The following is a 23,204-nucleotide window of genomic DNA, read 5'->3' on the forward strand; positions in this document are numbered from 1 at the left end:
CTTGAATGGCAGATGCGACTGAGCATGCTTGAAACACAGTTTATAGAACTTTGCTTATTGTACTACATATCACAACCTCTTGCCTTTGTACTATACTAAATACTCACTAATATACTGTATACTGTATATGACAGTTATGTACTGTTCAAAATTGTTAATGATCATGAACAACACACACATAATGCCACACTCTTAAAAATTGTGTGTGTATTATACCTATACTATTACTTGTATTTATTTTGTTTATTTCAAAAGGACCACAGGATGTTCGATGCCAGCAAGAGATATTTTGCAAAAATAAACCATCAGAAGTTTAACATTAACCGATCCACAGTCCTGGATGGAGCTATCAGAGATTTTAAATGAGGGACATATGAGGGAGTACCTGAAGAGGCTGTGGATTTAGGTGGACCAAGAAGAGAATTTCTAAGACTGCTAATGGAAGCTTTGCCCCTATCTCCAATGTTTGAGGGAGAAGAAGGAAAAATGAACCTGGCCTTCAACATTACTGGTATGGCATTGCTTGTAATCTTATATAATGATTTATTACATTTATATCACTATATTTTATATGATGGTACAGGTATTTGTCAAGTCTTTGTATGCACGCAGTGTCTGTATGGCTTGATTCCAGGATCCAAAAAAAGTGTCTACAAGCCATTGAGGTGGGTGCAACCAGCTTTACACCAAGTGGACGCGTCGTACTCCACACCAATAAAAGATCCCACAAGTTCGTTGTACTTACAAAACGTGCATTTATTATTCCACGAGTGCAGAGCCCCGAGGCATCTATTAATATTCCTTCGGGTTTATTATTATTCTTCCGCCAAATTTTGGCACGTAACTCGTCCCGCAGCTTTGAGAAAACCCCGGTAATATATACATCAAAACCTGCTTCTTGATCCCGAAAGAGGTGCTATGACTTTTGGTGTTAAAATTCCAATTTTTCCCAAAGTTATTCCCAAAATACTGGGAATAAATAATGCATTAGGAATGCATTGGAATTTTTTTTTAAAAACCCACAAAATTTCACCTTTTTTCTACAAAATTTCACCTTTTTTCTGAGTCACCCAGCTCTCTCATACCTGCACGTAGAAATGTGATTCAAACTATAAAACGGAGGAAAACTTCTGCTCTCTCCAAAACACAACAACTGTTTTTACACAACATGTAAACTTTTCAAACTGTGAGCACTCAAAGGAGGAGTGCAAATCACTTTTTCTTCAAAGTTAGAGTGAAAGCGTCAGTTGGCTAGAGTGCGTGAAGCAGTAAAAAATAACCTTTATTTTTATTTTTAACTCGAGCTCGCGGCCAAACCGTAAAAAGGAGACAAATAATTCTTTCTGAAAATGTAGACATAGTTGTTGGGATTCATAAAATGTAACTTTGACAGGCAGGGTCTGCACAAAATTTAAACGGGGGTGCCGAGTCCGGCAGCAATACCTGTCTCACTCTCATTGACACCTAATGTAATCGTCTTTTTTTTTCAAAAGAATCTCTCTCTGTCTTCGCACTGAGCTTACTCACTCATTTTAAGGAATATCTGAATAAAATAGAGACTGTAGAAACTTCTGGCTTCAGTGTCTGGCACGGTCTTTTCGGTTTATGAAAAGAAATAACGGTTTTCTCATAATTTGCAGTTGTTTGAAGCCATGTAGAAGCCAAATTCTGGGCAGATTTTCACATTGCCATGGCAACGGCAGCTCCTGACCTGTGTGTGTGCGTGCGTGCGTGCGCCTAGCAACCAGATAACCAACTCTCCAAGCTCTGCTAGCTTTACATTAGCCGCATGTTAGGTCTTAAATTACATTTAGTTAGGTCTTAAATATGTAAGTCCATTTACTGCTTCCTTCGTTGCTTTTTTTTTGTTTTGTTAAAAGAGTGAATGAAGTTGTGACGGTCTCCGCTGAGACAGAGGAGAGGAGAAGCTACTAGCCCTCTCTCGCTGTCACTTCTAGTCGCGTTGCTCTCCTCCCCAGTAATGTTAAATTTAGCACAGAAAAAAACATAATAGTGGTAATTTAAATAGCGGTTCATGGGATTTATTAACCCTCAGGGGTCCCTCTGTCCTTTTTTGGACATTTTCTTTACTTTTCCTTTTTGATTTGCTGATCATTTTGGCTGTGTTACAGCTGAAGGTATGGATTTCTGCAAGAAAGTGTCTTTTTTGACATATTTTTTAAAATCTAATGTCAGTTACTGTTACAGGTCTATTATACACTGGTAACACATTTTGTACCCTCTGGGGTTCCTCGCGTCCAAAAAAGGACACACAAAGAAAATGCTATAAAATCATCATATATCAATATTTTTTTCTGCTTTTTTTTGCATAAATCTCTTAAACCACTTCAGTTCTGCTCAAACCTACCAAATGTTTATTAGTTTTCAGGATTTTAACCCTTTAAATGCCAGTTTGAAGACATGTTGCCTCTTGTTTTATTAAAAAGAACAACACAGAATATGAGATATTTCCCACATAATACATGGTGGAGGGATGTGACATTGTTTTATATCAGAGTCTTTTATATCAAGACATTTCTCAAAACCAGAATATGATCAGGGTGACTTTTGAAATAAATCATGTACTCATCCCGGCAGTAGCCCCCGTGGCACTCAAAATTTCCCTGGAATTTTCTAGTTCAACAATATTATTTTTACACAATAAAGAAATAGTAACAAAAAATAAATCAAATTGCAAAATATAACATTAATTTGCCACATTGGCTCCAACACTGTCAAATAAATAATTTTATTTTCACCAGCTATGAGAGGACAGGTGCTTCATTGCAAGCAGGGCCATTGCAGTAAGCGTTGTTACATGGCGGTCCTCCTGCAGGCTTTCTCTCCCCAACTCTATTCTCTTGCCTTGTTGATGGCCCAGAATTGACTAAGCCAATTCTGGAAGAAGTTGGGGATAGTGACCTGCGTGAAAAAATTACAAGGGTAATTTTTTTTTCTCCGCTTTATAATATGTTGTGGTGTATGTGCATCTGTATCAACACCAAGTTGTTCCAAGTGATACACAGAGTGCGTTGCGTGGTCCTTTTGAGACATTTTTATTCAGTTTTTTGCCCCTCCAATAAAGAACTGAAACCCATGAAGACTGCCTTGTGTTCAGGGTTTTCTGTGGCCATTTCTGTTGAAATGTATAGTGTGCTAGACCATGCCTACCCTCCACATGAATTGGCAAATTGTGCTTGAGTGTTAGTCTTGGCACCAGCAGTGGTGGAAAGCTGGTAAGCTCATAATACTCATGTACTTTTACTGCAATACTTTAACTACATCAAGCTCATAATACTTATGTACTTTTACTTAAGTAGGATTTTCCATGCAGGACTTTTACTTGCAATGGAGTATTTTTATATAGCTGTATTGGTACTTTTACTTAAGTAAAGGATCTGAATACTCCTTCCAGTTGTTTACCAGGTACCCTGAAAAATATGAATTTTACATATTTTACTGTTGTAACTAACGTGAAGTATAATATATTTGCATATTTAATAGGGTTTAAATTCAATTTATAATTGGTACATTTTTCTTCTTTTCATCTGCTACATGTGAAGATGTAAAAACAAACTTTATTTTGTTAAAACTGAACTCACCAATCAAAACACTTTAAAAAGTAACAGTGATTTTTAACTCAGATATGGACTGAGAACACAGTTTTTGCCCCCTTCTGTGCTGGTCTCCTACAACCCTCACAGCTGCCCTGGTTGACAGCCTCTTCACCATCCACCTATAACCAGTTGGCAGCAACAGAAGACGTGCTGAAGAAGTTGTTCCTTTCTGGAGAGACTACCTAACAGATGCAGAAGGTTAATGTAGAAGGGATATAAGCATTTCTTGTATGAACTTAAATATCTTCTCACTTTAAATTAATAATACCATCCTTTACAGTAATTTACAGACATGTGACCTCATAGCAGTTGGTCTGTAGTTTTACCAGCATCAGGTCTCTCTTCCCTCTGTATTCTCTCTCTCTTCCTCTGTGCTCTGTCCTCAGTTCTTTTTCACTTAAACGTTTCAACATGGTTTAACATATTTATATATTTGTCCCTAATGCCGTCTTTCCAGTCTTAGCTGTGTCTTTCTTAAATCTCCCATGTTAAACAGATTTAGTTTTCTCTCTGCCTCATCTTCCTTCCTCCTCCTCCTTCTCTTGTGTACCATGACAGAGGTGTTTATCACGAGTTGTGCCGTTTACGTTTTCATTACTGTCAGATGGGTGGGTAACTAGTGATGTTAACCATGCCACCTGGAACGGCCCAAGCCTTTGAGAGGGTTCTGAAGATAACGTGTTATATATATAAGTGTTTATATATAACTGTGTGTTCAGCTTGGTTCAACTCTTTCCAAAAAAGTAAAGAGTTTCGCACCTGCATAGGTCTTAAGATGTTGACTGACGCTCAGGTTATTTGTCGTCCAAATGAAAATAAAATTAGGATTTAAAGTTTTGCTATCGTTCAAGCCGTTCGGTGTAGACCAAAGTTTATACTGAAATAAGTTGCTTTCACAGTTGAACAGCGTGTAAAGGGCGAATGAATTCATCTTATTTAAATTGAACCACTCCGTCTTTAAAATTAGGTTTACCATGGCAATGTTTACTGAACATATTCTTCATCACTATTATCAGTTTTTAGATCTATCAGGGTGGATTAGTTCAAGGATTAGTCCCTGATGGGATCATTCGAATATTAAATTGGATTATTATTGGATAAACTGGATTTGAATTTTTTCTTTTTCTTTTTTTTTGGGGAAAGAGATGCAACTACAGCCTCAGCAAGCCGACGTCTGTTACAAAAGATGTTGAGACAACGATGGTACAATAACAGTAGGTGTATACTATGAAAACAAGGAATGCAATATGTTATTTTTATGTGAATAATAGAGGTCATGATACTATTTGTGTAGCAGTTGTGCTATAGGAAGACAACCTTTTTTCTCTCTCTTTTCCATAGGGCAAAATTGAGTCCAGGATTGTGCATGACTGCAAACATGCAGCAGAATGGGTGGAAATGAACCGGCAATTGTTTTGTCGCGGCGTCGAGCAGTGGGTCACACCAATCCAAATTCTATTTTAATTGCCTGACAACGCCACCTTGGGAATTTCACCCAAGGAATTATTCACCATTAACAATAATAGGACACAGGTTCGTTATACCCCAGGCAAGAGACATGAGTCCAAGTACTTACAACAAGAAATACACTTTATTTCAAAAATACTCTAAAAGACTATAAAATCCAACCATACGAAAAAAAAGTAATATGAGACAGGAGCTGAGGCCTATGGGTGTGGGCAGGAGCTAGTGAGAGGAGTGGGGAGTCTACCAAATACAAAATAATATTGAGGTGAAAATAATCAGACACTCAACACACGTGGCAAGCACACACACAATGTGAAATCACCCAAAAATCCCAGGACACGGCACACAGAAGGAAGGGACACCACCACCCGAGTCACCAGCACCACCACCGGCCTGCAGCAACTGAGAGAAAAGAACAACAAATTAATACCAAAAATAATCACAAAATAAACATACAGAATGAGAACAAAATGGGCAGATAACTAAACTAAAACTGCCTGAAATGAAATAAACAATATTGAAAAAAAACACTCTACACCGTATTGCCACAGTCCTATGCACAATCCGATAGCTGTGTAAAGCAGCTGTCAGTCACCCACAGCCCCAGCAGCAAGCACCGCACAGCAGTAAGAGCGGGAGGGAGAGCGTGGAGCGTGGAGCGGCCGACCAACCAAGGCCGAGCCGGTAACTGAGCGAGGATGGAGAGGCCCGCAGCAGCGCGGACAACAGCAGCAAACACAGCAAAGGAGCAAGCCAGCAAGCAGCTACGAACACGGAACAGGACACAAAGCAAGCAAACAGGAGACGAAACAGCAGCGGCTCAAGTCAGCTGGTGGTGACGTCACACCACCGGTGGATTCTGTCAGCTGATGACTTCCTAATATTTAAAAAAAAACTAAATTAGCATTGCTACACTAAAACTGAAGAATTGTGGGAAGCAGCAATAACAAACGCTTACCTTTATAGAGTTCACACAGGCTTAAGGAGAGTGAGGGAGAGACGAGACCCGCACGGCTACCGGCATTCACCTGTAACCACACCAGCATTTAGCCAGCAGAGATGGCAGCAATGGCAGAGAGAGAGAGAGAAGGACACCTACCAATACAGAAGACGCTAAATGCAACCGCAAACACAGCCCACCGTTGCCGCTCTGAAGGGGCAAACAATTATCCGGTCCGGAAATGACGCAATGAGGGAGCGCAAGACAGAGCAGGTGACAGGCTGCCGCTTTTATATGATGCTGGACCAATTATCGGCTGCCAACTGGCATCAATCAAGAGCAGCGCCCTCTATGCTGCTACATCCTATCCCCCCTTTCTGCATCGCCGTCCCGACGATGAACAGACTGAAACAAGCTAGCTCCAAGGTCTAAAGATAGCCTGAACTGAGTTAGACACCAAAGCAGGAGAAGCAGCAGATCCCACTTCTCCGACTGAACGTGGGAGATGGTGGACATTAGGGTGACGCCCAGCAGTTGACCGTGCCGTCCGGCGTGGCAACTCATGGCCGGACCGACTAGCTGGGGAAACAACCCCAGAGGTGGATGCTCCACTAGGTGGAGCCAGAGATGAGGATTCTCCTGCAGAGGAGGTCACTATCACGCCACCCTCAAGGGAAACTGGGCCAGGTGGAGCAGGCACTTCAGGCAGAGACTGGATCAGAACATTTGGTCTGGTAGGGGGTGGGGCAGAAGAACCCACAGAAGGCTGTTGAACTACCAGATCATACTCAAAGGAGCAGCTATCCTCCAAAAGTTGCCCTTCTGAGGACGAAGGAGCAGAAGAAGCATAACCAAGCGAGTCCAAGCCAACCACGGCCTTCAGCATGGTGCAGTGAACCCGTTTGACCTTAGTTAGGTCATCCACTGGTGCAATGGTGTACACAGAGCCACCTTTCTCGGGTGCCCTCAACACCTCGTACCTCACGGAACTCCACCGGTCCCGGGTCTTGTGGGGCCCCCTAGCGGTGAAGTCACGCAGGAACACCACTTGACCCTCCCTCAGTGGTAGGTCCTTGACATGTTGGTCATGATGGCGCTTCCTTCGGTCTGCTGCATGCTGCAAGCGCTCCCTTGCACCTTCAAATGCCATCTGCAGCCGAGCCTTGTGCTCCTGAACCCACTCGTGAACTGTGCCGCCAACAGGGCTCTCAACTCTACCCAACAGGAAGTCTACAGGCAACCTGGGTTCCTGGCCAAACATCAGGAAAAAGGGAGACTCTCCAGTAGCCTGATGGGGAGTTGTGTTATAACAATACAATACCTGAGGCAGGCACGAGTTCCAGTCTCTCTTCCGAGACACTGGCAGTGTGCGCAGCAAGTTATGGAGGGTGCGGTTGAACCGCTCACACTGTCCATTCCCAGCTGGATGGTAAGGGGTGGTACGCGTTTTCACAACACCGTACAAACTGCAAAGTTGCTGAATAAGCGAGCTTTCAAAGTTACGGCCTTGGTCAGAATGTAAGCGAGCAGGGACTCCAAACTTATAAAACCACTCTGACACAAGGACCTTAGCCACTGTGGGGGCACGCTGATCTCTGGTAGGGACAGCTATGGTGTACTTACTAAAGACATCCGTCATCACCAAGATGCTCTCCACACCGTTTTGAGCAGGCTCTAGAGTGGTGTAGTCAATGGCCAGGATTTCATTAGGGCGTGATGCTAAAAGATGGCCCATGTAGCTGTGAGCTGTTGGGTGAACATCCTTAGCAACTTGGCATCTCTCGCACTGTTGGCACCATTTGGCCACGTCAGAGGACATGCCGGGCCAGTAACACCGAGACCGGAGGAGCGCCAGGGTCCGCTCTACTCCCTGATGCCCATGCTCCTGGTGGACCTTGGTCAACACCTCACTTACCATTGCATCTGGCAACAACAGCTGGAGCACAGCTTCAGCACCGTCTGACCGAAACACCTGGCGGTAAAGGATTCCATCCTTCTCAACCAGCCGTTCCCACTGCCGCAACAGAGCCAATGCAGGCTGGGACAACTGGGCCCGCTCATCCTGGCTGGGGCGCTGTTTCTGCCTCCAAAATGTCAGCACGGTTTGGATGACAGGGTCAGCCTGTTGAAGGGTACCAATCTCAGAGGAGGTGTGCTGTGGTAAGGCGACAATAGCAGCTGTACTTACATCAACCTTCAACCCTAAAGCTTGCTGCAAGGGCTGAGGCATAGCAGTGCCTGGAAGCATTGCCTCCACAATCTGAGGACCAGGGGGGTGCTGACGAGAGAGGGCATCAGCATTTTGGTTACTTTTCCCTGACCGGTACTTGATTTCAAAGTCAAATGATGCAAGCTGGGCAGCCCATCGCTGCTCAGTGGCACCCAGTTTGGCTGATGACAAATGGCTCAGAGGGTTGTTGTCTGTATAGACAACACATTTGTGACCCAGCAAGTACTCCCTGAATTTCTCAGTCATGGCCCACTTAAGGGCCAGGAACTCGAGTTTCATGGAACTATAGTTCTGCATGTTCCTCTCAGTGGGCCTCAAACCTCGACTGGCGTAAGCGATTGGTCTTACTTTACCAGCTTGCTCTTGGGAGAGCACAGCACCCAGACCACCATGGCTTGCGTCGACCTCCAAATTGAAAGGGAGGGAGAAGTCGGCATAGGCCAGCACAGGGGCAGTGGTGAGCTTAGTTTTCAGTGCTTGGAAACTCTGTTGGCACTCGTCTGTCCAGCACCTAATAACCCCACGCTCAGACTTCCTACCAGTCTGAGTGCGACCAAACTCAGCCACTGCTTTGTGCAGAGGGGCCGCCAACTTTGCGAAACCCTCCACAAAACGCCGGTAGTAACTGGCGAATCCCAGGAATGACCGCAACTCAGAAACTGTGGTGGGAACTGGCCAATTGGCTACAACTTCAATCTTACTTGGGTCAGTGGAGACACCCTGACCAGAAATCACATGCCCCAAGTAATGTACTTCCTGCTGAAAGAAGGAGCACTTGCTGAGCTTGGCCTTAAGGCCCTCAGCCTGAAGTCGGCCAAGCACCACCTTCAGCCTGTCCAGATGCTGCTCCACTGATGATGAGAAAACCACAATGTCATCAAGATAAAGCAGCAGTGACTGACACTGCTGATCACCAAAAATGCGCTGCATTAACCTCTGAAAGGTACTGGGGGCATTGCAAAGTCCAAATGGCATTCTGTTCCACTCAAACAGACCAAATGGTGTACAGAAGGCCGTCTTTGAGCGGTCTGCCTCTGTAACTGGCACCTGATTATAACCACTGGCCAGATCCAGTGTAGAGAACCAGCAGGCACCAGACAAGGCATCAAGGGACTCATCAATGCGTGGTAGAGGAAAGGCATCCTTCCTGGTCTTACTGTTAAGTTGCCTGTAGTCAACGCACATGCGCAGACTACCATCCTTTTTCCTCACCAGCACGATGGGGGATGCATAGGGACTGCTGCTCTCTCGAATGACCTGTGATGACAACAACTGGTTGATGTGCTCCTTAACAGCCTCATAATCTGAGGGTGGAACACGCCTATAGCGTTGTCTGACAGGAACATCATCAACCAGTGGGATATCGTGAGAGATCAGGTTGGTACAACCCAGATCTCCATCATGAGCTGCAAAAACATTGGAGTACTGCCTTAACAGAGACCTCACCTGACCCTGTTGCTCAACAGAAAGAGCTGACAGGTCCATGTCCTCCATCTGCTGTGATACTGTGGCTGAGGCTGTCTGGGACGACACAGTAGCTACCCTTGTTGGCACCTCGATGACCCCAGATGGGAGGCTGACCACGTTAACAGTGTCCAACGTGCCGACCACAGTGCGGGGATACAACACCACATCCACAGACCCTACATTAACCACTGGTATGTAGGCTGTGCCCCTGATAACCCGAACCAGGGCAGGAGAAGCAAGCAACCCTGCAGGCAAACCAGAGTCCAGGGGCTCAAACAACACTGTGGAACCTGAAAACTGTGCAGAACATGTGGCGGCCACAATCTTCAGGACACCACCAGGGATACGCCAAGCCTTCTTACCCCTGACCTTCACCTTCCCTGAACTGTCCTCTGGGGCTGCAATAGTAGCACGATGGCACCGCTGCAGTGCCTGCACAACAGGCCCTGGAGCCTCAGAGACACAGGGCTGGGAGAACAGGGCCACACCATGCTGCCCAAAAAGCTCATGGTAGCATTTGCGGATCACATTCATCCCCAACACACCAGGCACTTGAGCAGGCACACCACCAGGGGGGTCCCTTACAACCAACACTCCACACCGGGGCATCACTTTACCACAAAGTTGCACCTCGAGCTCCAAGTAGCCAACATAGGGGATATCCAAGCCATTAGCAGCTCTAAGCTGCAGCCAGTGACATGATCGAAGGCGCTCCTGACCCCAAGGCTCAAAATGTTGGCGGAAAAAGCTCTCAGAGACAGTGGACACCATGGAACCAGTATCCACTAAGCTAGGGACCTTCACTCCACCCATGTCCACATCTAAATGAGGACAAGAAGAAATCAGCTCAGCAACATCTAAGCTGCTCGAGACATCTTGTGAGCCAGTAGCGGCCCCACCCAAACTGTGGCTCTGCAATTCGGTGGGCACTAGATTTCCGACACCGAAGCAGCACGAGGTCGCCTACCAGCATTGGATGGGGGCTGTAAAGGGATTTGCAAGCGGGGAGGGGCACGCACTCCCTCACAATCCCTTGCAATGTGACCAGGCTGATTGCAGCGCCGGCATATTATGGGGCCAGTACGAGGTGGACGACTGCGCTGCTGGAAATTCTGCAACTGAGCAATGCTTTCAGTTAGCTGACTGAGCTGCTCTTGCTGACGCTTTAGCATCTCTCTCATGTCATTCATCTCAGACACTGGGATTGAAGAGACAGCACACTGGGGGCCACCTTTAACGCCATACTGGACACCAAACACTGAGGGGACTGAATTACTGCGGCCCCTCGCACCACCAGGTAAACCCTCACGCTCCCACCGGATTGCCTCTGCCCTGACATCAAGCAAGGTGCTATCAGGTTGCCTACGCACTAACTGCTTCAACTCACGCCGCAGGGAACCATCCAACACATACTCAACAAATTGATCTCTCAGTAGCGCTTCGGCATTTGGCATGCAAGTGGGCGCACACTGCTTCACCTTCTCCATGAGGCCCATCAAAGCGAGGGAGAACTCCTGAAGAGTCTCTCCCTCCTGCTGCCTCCTGGAGAAGAAAGCCTCCTGCAGAGCGACATAGGATTCTGAGCACCCGTAAAGCTCCCGTAAGATGGCAAGTATTCGGTCAGGGTCCTCTCTCTCTGCGCCAGAGCGATACTTGATCTCCTCTCTAGCTTCACCCTCCAGGTGGTCAAACAGAAAAAACGCCTGGTCAATCCGAGATAAATGCCGGGCCCTCATACAAGCCTGTACTTCCTCTTCCCACTCACTCAACTTCATACCTGTTCTACCTCTGAAGATAGGACACTTCCTATCTCGGGGCACAAACACTAATCTCTCTGCTACAGAGACATTAGAGGTGGAAGGGGCAGTGGGTGGAACAGAAGAGGCAGACGGTGAAGCACTGGGGCCAGCCCGTTCCTGTCTCAACCGCTCATTATCAGCTCTTAACTGGGCAATCAAATCTCTAAGCCCCTGTAATTCTTCCTCCATTGCTGCAACACAACACACTACACTAAAGTAGTGACTTACAAGTGTGCCACCAAACTACAAAAAGCCTAATCTGCTACACAAACCTTCACCTGAGTTAACACGAAGATCCACCGGGAACCACTGCTGCTTCGTCTCCTTATGCTGCCCAAGGTGCCTACAAGACAGACAGCGTTTAATGCACAACCACAAAAATAAAAAGCAATAAAACACAGTAAGTAAAAGGAGTACACGTCTTTGCCGTTAGAGTAAATCCTGCCGACAACGCCAAGTGTCGCGGCGTCGAGCAGTGGGTCACACCAATCCAAATTCTATTTTAATTGCCTGACAACGCCACCTTGGGAATTTCACCCAAGGAATTATTCACCATTAACAATAATAGGACACAGGTTCGTTATACCCCAGGCAAGAGACATGAGTCCAAGTACTTACAACAAGAAATACACTTTATTTCAAAAATACTCTAAAAGACTATAAAATCCAACCATACGAAAAAAAAGTAATATGAGACAGGAGCTGAGGCCTATGGGTGTGGGCAGGAGCTAGTGAGAGGAGTGGGGAGTCTACCAAATACAAAATAATATTGAGGTGAAAATAATCAGACACTCAACACACGTGGCAAGCACACACACAATGTGAAATCACCCAAAAATCCCAGGACACGGCACACAGAAGGAAGGGACACCACCACCCGAGTCACCAGCACCACCACCGGCCTGCAGCAACTGAGAGAAAAGAACAACAAATTAATACCAAAAATAATCACAAAATAAACATACAGAATGAGAACAAAATGGGCAGATAACTAAACTAAAACTGCCTGAAATGAAATAAACAATATTGAAAAAAAACACTCTACACCGTATTGCCACAGTCCTATGCACAATCCGATAGCTGTGTAAAGCAGCTGTCAGTCACCCACAGCCCCAGCAGCAAGCACCGCACAGCAGTAAGAGCGGGAGGGAGAGCGTGGAGCGTGGAGCGGCCGACCAACCAAGGCCGAGCCGGTAACTGAGCGAGGATGGAGAGGCCCGCAGCAGCGCGGACAACAGCAGCAAACACAGCAAAGGAGCAAGCCAGCAAGCAGCTACGAACACGGAACAGGACACAAAGCAAGCAAACAGGAGACGAAACAGCAGCGGCTCAAGTCAGCTGGTGGTGACGTCACACCACCGGTGGATTCTGTCAGCTGATGACTTCCTAATATTTAAAAAAAACTAAATTAGCATTGCTACACTAAAACTGAAGAATTGTGGGAAGCAGCAATAACAAACGCTTACCTTTATAGAGTTCACACAGGCTTAAGGAGAGTGAGGGAGAGACGAGACCCGCACGGCTACCGGCATTCACCTGTAACCACACCAGCATTTAGCCAGCAGAGATGGCAGCAATGGCAGAGAGAGAGAGAGAAGGACACCTACCAATACAGAAGACGCTAAATGCAACCGCAAACACAGCCCACCGTTGCCGCTCTGAAGGGGCAAACAATTATCCGGTCCGGAAATGACGCAATGAGGGAGCGCAAGACAGAGCAGGTGACAGGCTGCCGCTTTTATATGATGCTGGACCAATTATCGGCTGCCAACTGGCATCAATCAAGAGCAGCGCCCTCTATGCTGCTACAGTTTGTTTGTTGCTGTTGTTAATAAAGGGCAACAGAATGTTTGATAATTTTGTCATTTTTTGTGTGGTTTCGTAAATAAGCCTATATGCCTTCTACAGACCTTCAGGTGGAAAGTATATTATATATAAGAGTTGGGTGGAACCATCTACAGTAATGGCAAACAATAAAATAATGTATTTAACATGATAAATATTGTATATAAAATGTTGAGGCTATGACATAACAGAGGCTAATTTTGTTAATTCATATGTTAATATGGTTCTAACTAACTACTGCCCTCCACTTGTGCTGCGATTGCCTTCATAGTTAAAATATTTATTAGCCTCATCTCTTCAAAAGATCTTAGGGGCCCTAAGCAGAATTTGATTTGGGGGGCCATGTTCGCAGCGCCGCCAATATTATTGACTAATGTCAGTGCGTGATCATTCACCTACTGTAAATCTAACACCCCCATTATCAGTTTCATTAGCTGTATCTGATGGAGGTAGCAGGAAAGAATTATTAACATAATATAGCATTTTTGTATGATTACATCTGACATAACATAACATCACAATCCTCTACACTGACACCACACGGAGAGAGCGAGAGAGGGAGAGAGCGAGAGAGGGAGAGAAAGAGAAACTAGTGTTAACTGCTAAGCTAAAGTAACTAGCTGAAAAGCATGTAAACAACTGCAGGCTTAGTGACAGTCACTAATAGGAGCAGAGAGCTCTGGGTGCTGGAGCAGAACTAGTGTAAGTTTAAATGTACAGCAGGTAGTCAGACGCTGTGATGAAGAAAAGAGCAACATTAACTGTGTTCAGACAGAGCAGCAATAAACTCTACCAGTAACAGAAACTGACAGGAGAAGGGACACCACACTGACGTCAGTATGACAACACATGAACGCGTCACTAGTATTAGTGAAAAGACATCAGTAGAAATAAATCACTGTGTAAAAATGTTCTCAGATAAAAGAACAAAGTAAGTCAGTTAAAATGTTTGAGTAAAGGTATTGATGCGTTACATTTGAAAATGGGGATGGAGGGGTAAAACATGTTGCAGGGTGGTAATAATAATATATGATAAAACTATAAAAATTAAGGAACATCTTTAGGTTACCAGAGATATCAGTTCCCTGGTGAGAACAGCAACAAAATGAATGAATGAATTGCAGTTAGTCACTTTGGAGCATGAGCATACACCTGATAATTACTAATATACTCAGTTGGAAATTTATTATTAAAATAGTTTTAGACAGTTTTTGATTCAATTGATCAATGTGGAGGATGTAGTGTATGTTACATTATACAGAGGTGTTTCTGTTATTTAGTCTATCTTCAGCGATAAAAAAAAAAATGGGATGGTGGGGGTGGTAATGGTGGTGTGTGTTTTTAGTGCAGTCTATGAGAGAGCTACTATGATGGTTGAACATTTCCTGTAGCTCAAAGCTCAAAGTAAATTCAACATGTCTTCTGCTGTATTTAGTGTTATACTGTCCAGTCTGAACTGTAATCTCTCTCTATGAACACTAATTTCTAAACAGCTTTCTGACTGTGTGTATTTGTAGTCAGTGGGAGAGGTGGAGGTTACTCCCGTCACTCTGAGGCTCAGGTAGACACATGCTATGAAACAGGACAAATTTGTCTACTATTGAGGGAGCTGTAATGTGTGAAGACTGAAATATGTGACGAGGACGAGTTAAACTGAATTTTTTCAGGAGTTCTAGAGCTTCTCCCACTCTAGTGATGATGTCATCTACTCTAGCTCTTTACATTCCGTGCAATACACACCCATTATAAACGGTCTAAAAATGACACAAAACTTTAACTGTGATTTTGTGTAACCACCGGGCCCATTTTTACTTGGATGAACCAGATTATGTTCTTTGATTTCTCAAGTGCATTTAACACCGTCCAACCACCCATTCTTAAAGACAAGCTGGAAGGAATGGGGATGGATCCCTGCTTCACATCCTGGATTGTGGATTACCTGACAAGACGACCACAGTACGTCAGGCTGGGTAACTGTGTCTCAGGGACAGTGATGAGCAGCACTGGGGCTCCACAGGGGACTGTTCTGGCTCCGTTCCCGTTCACCCTGTATACGGCCGACTTTAAATACACTACCACATCCAGAAATGAGCTAATGGACACATTGATTTCTCCTAGGGGATAAATAAAGCATCTATCTTATAATAATAATAATAATAATAATAATAATAATATATGCCTACAATGCAATAGCATAATAATATATGCCTTCGATGCAACTGCATTGCAGGCACATAATAACCTTAAGTGCTTCTTTATTTGGATGAACTGACCCTTTATCAACAGTTTACTTGCTATTCTTACTTTTAAAAAACCTCACAGACACAGATGTTCCAATCTCCACTTTTATTACAAACCAAATATTCATTTAAAGGTATGAAGACAAACCAGTGTATTGTGTGTGTGAATCATTAGTTTCATCAGTGTATGTGCGGTGCATGTTAAACTGGCTGCATATGTTTTTGTGTCAGTCTAATAGCTCTTTGTGGCCTCGTATGCATCTGGGAAAGGGAGGCTGACGTGTCCACTTCCAGCCACTAGAGGCAGGATTCCAGCATTGGGAACGACATTCCATGACAGCATCAGAGTGATGTTCTTATTGGCTCTGGAGACGACAGACATGACGGTTAGTCAGCCAATCACACTACAGAACACACATCTGTTAACGTGCAGCCCGTAAAGAAGAGCACCTCGGATAGTTCTTTACACAAGACAGAAAGGCCAAATACGACAGGACGATGTTAAACAACACATTTAAACACGATTTAAAAGAGTCAAATTAACAAAAGATAAAATGACCTAAAAACAGAATAGAGGAGGAGATGTCAAGTTTGTTTGAACCTGTGGAGATTAAAAACAGAATGCTGCTCATGGGACAGTCACAGGTGTAGAGTTTAAAAGATGTGGGCTCTAGTAAAACATATTGGAATCCAGGATCCAGGATTTTTGGAGGTAGACCCATACTAGGGACTAAAGATCAGGTTCTTTTGGCTTCTGATGCTTTGACTGTGACCTCTCTCTTATCTGTCTGCTGTCAGTCCCCCAACTTCAGGGAATGGAATTACTAAACTGTTGGATTGGTCCTTTAAGTCTGACAGTGTAGGTTCATGAAACTACTGAAACGAAAGACTGTAGGACCAGATCTCGTCAGCCTGAAGGAGCTGAATACGTATCGAACAGAATCACATCAGGCCACAGTTCATTCTCAGTCTGTCCAGTTGTAGTCTGTTTCATCTGATGTTTTCAGCCAGTCAACATTCGAGGGATCACATTGAGGTGGTGCACACTTATAAATACCTAGGCGTGCACCTGGACAGTAAACTGGACTGGTCCCTGAACACGGATGCCATCTACCTCACACGCCCGTGCAGCACTGAAACACCTCAGTCCACACCCACCTACATGATGGACCTGACCTCACCTAGACTATAAGTTAGACTGAGACCGAAAGGGCTGAGCAGAAGACTCGCAGCCAGACTCTGCTGGAGGGTGTGTGTGTGTGTGTGTGTGTGTGTGTGTGTGTCTAACCTGAGCCCGTTCCCGTCATCAAAGAAGAAGTATTTAGACTTCATGTCTCGGAGGTTCAGTTTGGTATTTTCTCCTCGAAGGACGATTTTATCCCACAGCACCACCTGATTCAGAGACTGACACACACACACACACACACACACACAACACACACACACACACACACACACACACACACACACACACACACACACACAAGTTTATATGTCAGGCCATTGGTCAACAGAAAAACTGTAAATGAGACAGAGTCATCTGGTCAAATTTAGTAATTTAAAATAAATAAAGTAACATTTGATGAAATATGACAGTGTCAGTCTGACCTCGCTGTGTGTGTGTGTGTGTGTGTGTGTGTGTGTGTGTGTGTGTCTTACATTGCTCTTTGTGGCGTACTCAGCAGACAGGTAGAGAAACAACTGTTTAACGTTCCAGTCAAAAATTGGCTGCAAATGTAGGTAAAGTTCAGGAACAACAGGAGCACAGAAATTTTCCCTGCAGGACCCACAGCTGGTCCAGGTCAAGTGGTTCTCACACAGGGATCACGTCAACACGAAGACCAACACGATGTACTATAGCCCCGTTTCGACCAAAAAGTACCTGGAACTTTTAGAACTAAAAGGTTCCTTTGGGGGTCGATCAATTATCCCTGAACAAAATTTAGACCCTGGTTCCTGCGGTCGAAACACGCATAGTTTCTCAAAAGGTTCCTGGGGAAAGTTCCTGCGGTCGAAACACGGCCTCTGACTGACTGACTGTAAGTGTCTGGGGGGAGAATGATGCTTTAAGTTTTGAAACTAGAGTTTCCATAATGCTTGAGGTCAGGTGTCAGCAAGTCAGTTTGGCCTCAGTCCAATTTTCTCTAATCCATCCAGATCAATTTTAGCATCAAATTAAAAAAAAAAAAATCTAAATATGAAAATAATCTGGCAGGCCGTATATTATTGCTGGCAAGCCAGTTTTTGGAGTAGATTCAGATCAGCGCACTGCCAGTTATGAGAGGCAGCAGGGAACAGGCTGCAGTGTGCGTTTAATGTAGCTTCATGTAGGATATTTTCAGCTCTTTCTCTTGAAAACAGCACTATCATTTGGCATTATATTTTTCTCAATCTACGCACTTACAAAGTGCACTGTATTATGCCACAGCTACAGGTCAGCTGAGTGAATTAGAAAGAGATGAACTTCACTTTGTTTTGGCGGGAAGATAAAAAGCTGAAAATATTCTACATGAAGCTGCATTTAAACAGATATTGGATTGTTTCTGTGGCCTAAAACAGGTTTTTTCTGTTGGCCCCGCCCACAGCAGTATGTTCCCTGCAGCCTCTCTTAATTGTCATCACGCTAATCTGAATCTACTGCAGGTAACACACTGACTTTGCTTGACTACCTCCCACAAACCCATGTCAAATAACTCAAACTATCCCTTCAAAGATCTGGAGACTGTAGCTTAAGCTTTTCTTTCCTCTTGCCTTGACTGAAGCAGTTCTTCTCTCTCTGTGTGTAGGAATCAGTCAGTCAGCCTTATCTCACATGCAGCAATGAGACTCCTAAGTGGTAACAAGAAGAGAAAGCACATCTGCCCCGTACTGGCCTGTCTTCACTGGTCACCAGTTGACCACATTTCCCCTGTACTGGCACAGAATTGATTTTAAGATTTTTTTTATTTGGATTTTAAAGCCCTGCCTGGACTATAACTTCAGATATTCTCTCTGAAATCTCCTGTTCTACCTCCAGACACTTCAGATCTGCTCACCAATACTTACATGACTTATTTACCAATACTTATACAGGCTGACTTGTCTTCTTCTGACATGTACTGTGCACTTACATTGCACTACATGTGGTGAAAAGGATATTGGCTGAGAGGTCAAAAGTGATGAAACCCAGATCACTGCGCTCTCTGGGCCCTGTGAAGTCATCAACGTTCTTCCTGTTGAACAGAGAGAAGAGAGGGACATCGATGACGGAGGAAACAGGATGACAGAGAGATTGAAGATGTGACATCAATCTAAAAGTGTAAGTGAAAACACAGCAGTCACACCCTTATTTAAACACATCTCTTAACATGAACTATATTTTTGGTATTTTAAAAAGGTACAGGGGTATAGATGTATTATATATTATACAAGTTATTTAAGGTTTAGATTATTTTATTGATAAAAACAAGATTCAAATGTGTTATGCTTGAAAAGAATGAACTTGTTCTAAGACTGTTCCCTGGTCTGTTCCCGGACCCCTTTTCCCTGTTGATTTTAGAATTGCACCTGTAAGATTTTCTGACCACATGAAACAGTCCATGTAGTTTTCTAGGTTAGTACAGATGAGTGTTGATGGAACATTTTTGATACGGGTGCATGATACCTGACTTTTACGACTAAGATCAGTTCATTTATTTAATCCATTAAGTTTTTTGTTAAAGTGATGATTTTTTTTTTTTTTTCCGCATGAATCAAGTTGTAATCTCTTCACACAAACTGCCACACAACAAGTTTGCATAAAATGAATAATACAGGAATTGGATTCAGGAAATATGTCATTAGCTATGCTGAAGTAACCAACTCTCTGTACTTCATCAGACACAGAGTGCCGCATGAATGAGTCCTTAAACTAGAAAATAAAATAGCATTTTTGCACTTCCTGTTCCCTCATCCCCAAGTCTAGAAATCCAGAAGTCAGGTCTGTGATTAACACAAGCTCAAGACATTTTCATGTTTAATTCTATGACAATACGTCACTAAATACTCCTGTCGTGATTTCTTTGGGCTGTCGAGGGAAATTCATTTAATTCATTAGTGAAGATCCAGCTGAACTAAACCTGTCAGGATCACTAATAATGCAAAATGTAAAAATTCAATTGCTTTTAGTGGGGAGAACTATGGTGGTGCTAACATCCGGGTTGGCCCTAAGGCACTCTATTTGGCGGTTTTCTGTTGTGTCCCAGTATTTGAATAAAAAAATATGCATGTACAAAGGCGTCTGACACTGTAGGCATTCCAGCCAGGTGAGTTGGTGGATGCCAGCTAACGCCATCGCGCCTAAAAGGGCATCCTGAGCAAACCTGCTAGCTGTCCGTTTCATCTACATCAGAGCGCCCACGAATTTCAATAGCATCACTGTGAAACTGAGGTGCTCAACAGCGTCCATCACTACACAAGCTAGTATGCCTACTAAACCTCAGTCGGAAACAGGTTCAAGCCCAGAACATCAAAGACCCAGCAGCAGGTTGTGTCTTTATACCCAAAGTCTCGTAAACGGCCTTGAGCTGCTCAATGACCGTGTGAATTATAGGAAAGCATCGGTAATACATAGTGTGTTAACGCTTCATGCGCAACAGCTGCTACAGATAATTCTTACAGCATGACTTTGGAGACGTGGATGTCCACAGGAACTCTTCTGTCTTTGAAAGCTGTCGTGATGAAACAGCCGAAGGTTAACGCCGCCATGACGCTCAGAGAGAAGGCGAACAAAGAGTTCGCTCTGGACAGAACCGTGTTCATCTTTAAAAGACACCTGCAGACACAGGAATGAGAAGAATAACGCTGTATCACACACACTGTGCGCGGCTAGCTAACTGCTGTGTACAAAGCGGAAGTACCAAGCGTCATAGAACGAACACATAGTTGCTTTTTCTTCTTCTTTTGATTTGATTGGCGGTTGGCAACCAGCTTTCAGGTGTATTACTGCCACCTACCGGACTGGAGTGTGGAGCATTAGAATGGCAGGAAACTAATTTAAAGAGTAAAAGGGGACTAAATTCTGTTTATCAACCCTGTGTTTTTCAGTTACGTGATTAGATGAATAAACATTCTTCCTGATGTTTCTCTCAGTAGGTTCCTATCATTGAATGTTAGCTTATCCTTCTTTAATGCTGCTCTTATAGCCTTTCTTTCTTCCTCATATCCCCTACATTGTAACAGCACATGCTGAACTGATTCTGAATGTCCACAATGTGCACATCTACCTGTAGGATGTTTACCTGATCTATCTGATTTAGTCTGGTATGTCCTATCCGGGGATGAGTAATGACTTCCTCTTCCTTTCAGTTCCTGCCCATCCTCCTTCCCAAACGCACATGATTCTGGATTCTATAAAAGTGTCTACCTTTGTCATTCATGTCCTAATATTCTTGCTATATTTTTTGCATTTGACTCTTTATGATTGTTTTACCTTCTGCCCACCCAAAACTTCTGAAATGAGTTTCGTTGTGCTCCTAACAGTCATGCCCGATGGCCTTTGTACGGTATGAGCTACTATGCCCCTTTAAACTCATCCAGTATGCCAGCATTAGCTTCACTCTTCAAATTAAAGGTTGTTCCCCCATTTCCACTTGCATGGCAGCTACTGGAAATGTTTTAAATGCTCCACTACATATTCTTAGCCCTTGAACTTGTTCCACATCCAGCTTATTAAGATGACTCTCTGCTGCAGACATATAAGTTACACACCCATAATCTAATGTCACTCTCATAAGGGCCTGGTATATATTGAACAATGATGCTCTGGTTGCTCCCCAGTCTCGTCCTGAGACGAGACGTTACTTTTTCGATGTGCTGCCTCCAGGTCAACTTTTCATCAAATAATACTCCAAGAAACCGTATCACACTGACTCTGCTCAAGTGTTTGTCAAGTTTCAAAGATATTGTCTTATGACGTTTAAAAAATATATCACTTGCGTTTTTGCAACAGATGGTTTAAAAGCCCACTTATTTGCCCATTGTTCCACCATCTCAATTGCAGTCTGCATTTTCTTTTGTATCAATCTTAAATTCCACCCCTTTATCCATAATGCCCCGTCATCCACATACAGCAATTTGCCTATCCCTTTCTCAACTGTCTCAAAAACATCATTAATCATGATATTAAACAGCACTGGACTGCAAACACTGCCCTGTGGGATTCCATTCTCTACTTCAGAATTCTTTACCTACTCTTACCTCTATTGTCCTACTAAATAGGAAGTCAAGCACCCAGTTATATGACTTCCCTCCAACACCTAACTTACTTAATTCAATCAACAGTCCTTCTTTCCACAACATATCATATGCTTTTTCTACATCGGAAAAGACAGCTACCACCATTTCCTGATTTGTTTGGTCTTTCCTAAATTCTGACTCTAAGCATAATATAGGGTCCATTGTATTTCTCCCTTTATGAAAAACACTTTGAAAAGAAGAACGACGGCCTCTGCTTTCCAGAAAATAGGTTAACCTCTCAGTTATCATTCTTTCCATTGTTTTCCCTAATTGCGATGTGAGAGCTATTGGTCTATAGTTTGAGGGGTCTGAGGGTTTTTTACCAGGTTTCAAAATTAGCACAATGACTGACCGTTTCCATGCTATTGGACTTTTCCCTGTGTCCCAAACTAAATTAAATAGCTTTAACACAGCAAGCAGTGCACTATCTTCCAGATGAGCATATGAACATACTGTAGCAGATTCCATCTTTCCCTGGAGAAGATATTCTTGTATTTAACACAGCCCTCTTTAACTCAAACAAACTGAAAGGTAAATCTAAATTTTCTCTTGTTGTAGGTTTCCTTACATTAACACCTGGATTCAGAGAAAGTGTGTTATCCTTACACTGTCTAGCTTTTACTGACAAGTTTCCTAAACTGTGAATTTTAACCAAAGTTTCTGCCAGAAGTTCTGCCTTTTCTTTATTGTTGACAGCTGTTTTGTTGTAACTTCTCAACACTAACATTCTTCTAATCATTCCCCATATATCAGCCAATGTGTCTCTCTCCCTATTTTATTACAATATTGCCTCCAATATGCCCGTTTAGTTGTTCTTATAGTCTTCTGAACTGCCTGTGACATTGTACATTCAATTAATCTTTCTAATGAATGGTGTTTCTTTAACTGTCTAAATGTCGTGTTCCTTCTTTTTATAGCTTTTCTACAATTTTCCTCCCACCATGGTTCACTCTTTTTACCTCTCTTCCCTTCACCCTTTGGTATAGTTTCGTCTCCCAACTGTATTATGATTCCAACCTACTTTTTATTGAATCCATCTACATCTGAAATAAATTCTCTAAGTAAGTGCTCACACCTACTTTTATTTATTGCTTGAAAGGTTTCCCAATTTGCTTTCTCCATTTTCCATCTTGGCATCATCACTTCCTCTTCTTGCTGTACTTCAATTCCCACTTTAATTCTTATAGGATAATGATCACTCTAATAATTTCAAATTGCCATTTCATTTGAAATCAATGTCAGATCTACTACACTTTCTCTATTCTGTGTACTATTATACCTAGTCCCTTATCCTTTATGAATTCTTCAATGACTAAACCATTTGCATCTATTTTTTTTACTGCC

General features: G+C 43.5%; 1 protein-coding gene and 3 long non-coding RNA genes across 4 annotated transcripts; 1 reads left to right on the plus strand and 3 right to left on the minus strand.

The window, feature by feature from the left end:
* Positions 1-266: 266 nt before the first annotated feature.
* Positions 267-5,027, plus strand: LOC130166673 (uncharacterized). Its single transcript, XR_008827184.1, has 4 exons — positions 267-511; positions 3,705-3,815; positions 4,761-4,831; positions 4,959-5,027. It is a non-coding gene; the product is annotated as an uncharacterized LOC130166673 (long non-coding RNA).
* A 239-nt stretch (positions 5,028-5,266) lies between these two features.
* LOC130166135 (uncharacterized) lies at positions 5,267-6,333 on the minus strand. Its single transcript, XR_008827113.1, has 3 exons — positions 6,184-6,333; positions 6,043-6,112; positions 5,267-5,486 (listed from the first exon to the last, which is right to left on the minus strand). It is a non-coding gene; the product is annotated as an uncharacterized LOC130166135 (long non-coding RNA).
* Positions 6,334-12,221: 5,888 nt separating this feature from the next.
* Positions 12,222-13,266, minus strand: LOC130166134 (uncharacterized). Its single transcript, XR_008827112.1, has 3 exons — positions 13,128-13,266; positions 12,987-13,056; positions 12,222-12,431 (listed from the first exon to the last, which is right to left on the minus strand). It is a non-coding gene; the product is annotated as an uncharacterized LOC130166134 (long non-coding RNA).
* A 2,430-nt stretch (positions 13,267-15,696) lies between these two features.
* spcs3 (signal peptidase complex subunit 3) lies at positions 15,697-20,490 on the minus strand. Its single transcript, XM_056371478.1, has 5 exons — positions 20,242-20,490; positions 18,742-18,817; positions 17,265-17,339; positions 16,894-17,009; positions 15,697-15,970 (listed from the first exon to the last, which is right to left on the minus strand). Exons 1-5 carry the CDS (start codon positions 20,382-20,384, stop codon positions 15,838-15,840), a joined length of 543 nt encoding a protein of 180 aa, XP_056227453.1. The 5' UTR covers positions 20,385-20,490; the 3' UTR covers positions 15,697-15,837.
* Positions 20,491-23,204: the final 2,714 nt, after the last annotated feature.

This window comes from Seriola aureovittata, chromosome 3 (genome assembly GCF_021018895.1).
Source record: "Seriola aureovittata isolate HTS-2021-v1 ecotype China chromosome 3, ASM2101889v1, whole genome shotgun sequence".
Taxonomy (NCBI): Eukaryota; Metazoa; Chordata; class Actinopteri; order Carangiformes; family Carangidae; genus Seriola; species Seriola aureovittata.

Coding starts and splice junctions, on each gene's coding strand:
- spcs3 (XM_056371478.1), bottom strand. CDS start 20,384: ATGAACACGGTTCTGTCCAGAGCGAACTCTTTGTTCGCCTTCTCTCTG. Junction 18,818..20,241: donor CACGTCTCCAAAGTCATGCT/GTAAGAATTATC, acceptor TCTGTTCAACAG/GAAGAACGTTGATGACTTCA. Junction 17,010..17,264: donor AGTACGCCACAAAGAGCAAT/GTAAGACACACA, acceptor TGTGTGTGTCAG/TCTCTGAATCAGGTGGTGCT.